Source organism: Sapajus apella, unplaced genomic scaffold (genome assembly GCF_009761245.1).
Source record: "Sapajus apella isolate SASKATOON/1434 unplaced genomic scaffold, GSC_monkey_1.0 scaffold95, whole genome shotgun sequence".
Taxonomy (NCBI): domain Eukaryota; kingdom Metazoa; phylum Chordata; class Mammalia; order Primates; family Cebidae; genus Sapajus; species Sapajus apella.
The window spans coordinates 5,196,820-5,199,995 of NW_022437035.1; the positions used below are offsets into that span (position 1 = coordinate 5,196,820).

At 42.9% G+C, this 3,176-nt stretch overlaps 1 protein-coding gene across 6 annotated transcripts in view; it reads left to right on the top strand.

The window, feature by feature from the left end:
* The window catches only part of HSCB (HscB mitochondrial iron-sulfur cluster cochaperone), a 19,861-nt gene that overhangs the window by 10,677 nt on the left and 6,008 nt on the right, over window positions 1-3,176 (top strand). For 5 of the 6 annotated variants that reach the window (XM_032256741.1, XM_032256745.1, XM_032256748.1 and 2 more), the window contains exon 5: window positions 2,645-2,692. The exons of the other annotated variant lie outside the window; for it this stretch is intronic. In XM_032256741.1, coding sequence (XP_032112632.1) covers window positions 2,645-2,692 — 48 coding nt within the window. The remainder of the gene's footprint in view (window positions 1-2,644; window positions 2,693-3,176) is intronic. 6 annotated transcript variants of the gene reach the window in all.

A 3,176-nucleotide genomic window follows, 5' to 3' on the forward strand; every position in this document is an offset into this window, starting at 1 on the left:
AAAAAAAAAAAAAAAAAAAACAAAGTGCTGGGATTACAGGCATGAGCCACCGCGCCCCGCTGGCTATCTCTTTTGTGGGACTAATCAGTTACAACTTTACTGTTCTATGTGACATTAATTGATCAGTATCAGCCTCCCTCATTAGACTGGAAGTTCTGCGGAAGGAGAAATCATGTCCACTTTTTGCTTCCCTCACATCCTCAGCTCACAGAATAGGGTTTAAAGGGGACTTGGTTAGTATTTACTAAATGAGCAAATAATCATGAGAAAAGACCTTGAACCAGTAAAATAGAATTTGTGGTGAGGGGACTGTCAGCTGGTGATATGTTGACTGCCTTAGAGCTGGGTGGCAGGGAGAAGAGAAACTCAGAAATTACAGTCAGAGGGCTCAGCTACACAATTTTAGACGGCAGGGCAGGATGAAGGTCTGGAGTGAGAACAACATGCTACTGATTTTGTGTGACCTTGAGCAAATGACTTTATATCTCTGAGCCTCAATTTCCTCATCTGTAAAGGGAGATAATACTAGTACTGATTGTTGCGGGGATTAAGTTAAATGAGATAAAGCTTGTAAAACACTTATTCTGGGCCAGATGCTTTGTCTCATGCCTGTAATCCCAGCACTTTGGGAGGCCTCGATGGGTGGATCACCTGAGGTCAGGAGTTCAAAACCAGCCTGACCAACGTGGCAAAACCCCATCTCTACTAAAAATACAAAATGAGCTGGGCATGCCTGTAATCCCAGCAACTCCAGAGGGTGAGGCAGGAGAACTGTTTGAAGCCGGGAGGCGAAGGTTTCAGTGAGCTGAGATCGTGCCATTGCACTCCAGCCTTGGCAATGAGAGTGAAACTCCATCTCAAAAAAAAAAAAATACAAAAATAAAAATAAATACAAAAAACATCCCACTGCTTTACTTGACTAGCCTTAAAAAAAAAAAAAAAAAAGGCGGCCGGGGGCGGTGGCTTACGCCTATAATCCCAGCTCTTTGGGGTTTGGACCCTTCTGGTTCAAAAAGTCAAGAGATTGAGACCATCCTGGTCAAAATTGGTGAAACCCCGTCTCTACTAAAAATACAAAAAATTAGCTGGGCATGGTGGCGCATGCCTGTAATCCCAGCTACTCAGGAGGCTGAGGCAGGAGAATTGCCTGAACCCAGGAGGCGGAGGTTGTGGTGAGCTGAGATCGCGCCATTGCACTCCAGCCTGGGTAACAAGAGCGAAACTCCGACTCAAAAAATAAAAAAAAAAGACCAGGCTCAGTGGCTCACGCCTGTAATCCCAGCACTTTGGGAGGCCAAGGGGGGCGGGTAACAAGGTCAAGAGTTTGAGACCAGCCTGACCAACATGATGAAACCTCTTCTCTACTAAAAAAAATATATATATATACAAAAAACACTTATGCTAGCCCTATAGTAAACATTTGACTTTGAGCAATTCACTAACCTTAATTTAGATTAATTCCTAAATTTTTTTCTGTAAGGTACCTGCTACAGCCCCAGTAAAATGAATGTTCAAGGGCATAGAGCTAGTTAATTTTAGGGTCAGGGCTTAAGAACCTCCAGGTTCCTAATCTGTTCTTTTGTGGACACCACATTGCTACCTGAGAGGCGAGTTTCAAACACTGGACCAGGAGTCAAGTGACTTGGATTCTGTTCCCAGCTCTTCCATTAATTTCCCCAGTACCTGTCATTGCCTACCTTGGGGATATAGTGTATGTGACAGTGCTTCGAAAGAAGACACCATATAAATGACTGGTACTATTTATGTCTGGAAAAAGCAATTATTGGAAAAGTCCTCATTTTCTAACAAGGAAATCAGAAATATGAGATAGCTGCTGCTTTATTTTGTTTGGCATCTTCTCTCACGACACAACATAACGTAAATGTTTTCATTTTCCCGAAAGGCTTACAGTTTGCAGGTGGTTGCCGGAAACACTTTGTTGTGCTTTACTCATAGGTGTTCCCAGCATGTTAATTTTCCCCTTGCTGAAATCTTGAAGACTCAGACTGTTTCATGTTGATAATCAAAGCATATCCTTGTCCTTTTTTTTTTTTTTAATGATTCTATAGCCATTTTATAAGCTTTGGTGATTGCTCCTCAGAGCTTTGGTAGGTAGAAAAACATTGTTAGGAGGGTCAACCAGGCCGGGCGCGGTGGCTCAAGCCTGTAATCCCAGCACTTTGGGAGGCCGAGGCGGGTGGATCACGAGGTCAAGAGATCGAGACCATCCTGGTCAACATGGTGAAACCCCGTCTCTACTAAAAATACAAAAAATTAGCTGGGCATGGTGGCGCGTGCCTGTAATCCCAGCTGCTCAGGAGGCTGAGGCAGGAGAACTGCCTGAACCCAGGAGGCGGAGGTTGCGGTGAGCCGAGATCGCGCCATTGCACTCCAGCCTGGGTAACAAGAGCGAAACTTTTTATAAAAAAAAAAAAAAAAAAAAAAAAAAAAAGGAGGGTCAACCAAAGTTGTGCTAAACAGCAGCTGTTGTCATGGTACATAGAGAGACAAAGGTTATGAAGGCTTACTCTTAAATCCAAACTTCCTTCTTTGTTGTGTTCAAACCAGCAAGATTACAAAATATTGTCTTTATATTATGAGTCTATTTCAGTGGAAAAATTAAGAGATTGGTTTTCTCTTTCAGCAAAAAAGAAAGAACTTACTGACAATGTGAGCAGTGCTTTTGAACAAGGTACTTTCTTCTTTTCTTGACTTTCTTTTTTTTTTCTTTTTTTTTTTTTTTTTTTTTTTAAATAAAGATGGGGTTTCACCATGTTGGACAGGCTGGTCTTGAACTCCTGACCTCAGGTGATCCGCCCGCCTTGGTCTCCAAACTGCTTGGATTACAGGCATGAGCCACCGCGCCCAGCCAACTTTCTTAAATAAGGAAAGAAATTTCAAGCATTGAGGCATAGCCATTCATTCGATAACTAGCTATTATATATCCTCCTATGATAGGTATATGGGGAGATATGAAATACTTATGAATCTACATTTCTGCCTTTAAGGAATGCCTTTAAGAATTTACATTTCTCCGGGCGCGGTGGCTCAAGCCTGTAATCCCAGCACTTTGGGAGGCCGAGGCGGGTGGATCACGAGGTCAAGAGATCGAGACCATCCTGGTCAACATGGTGAAACCCCGTCTCTACTAAAAATACAAAACATTAGCTGGGCGG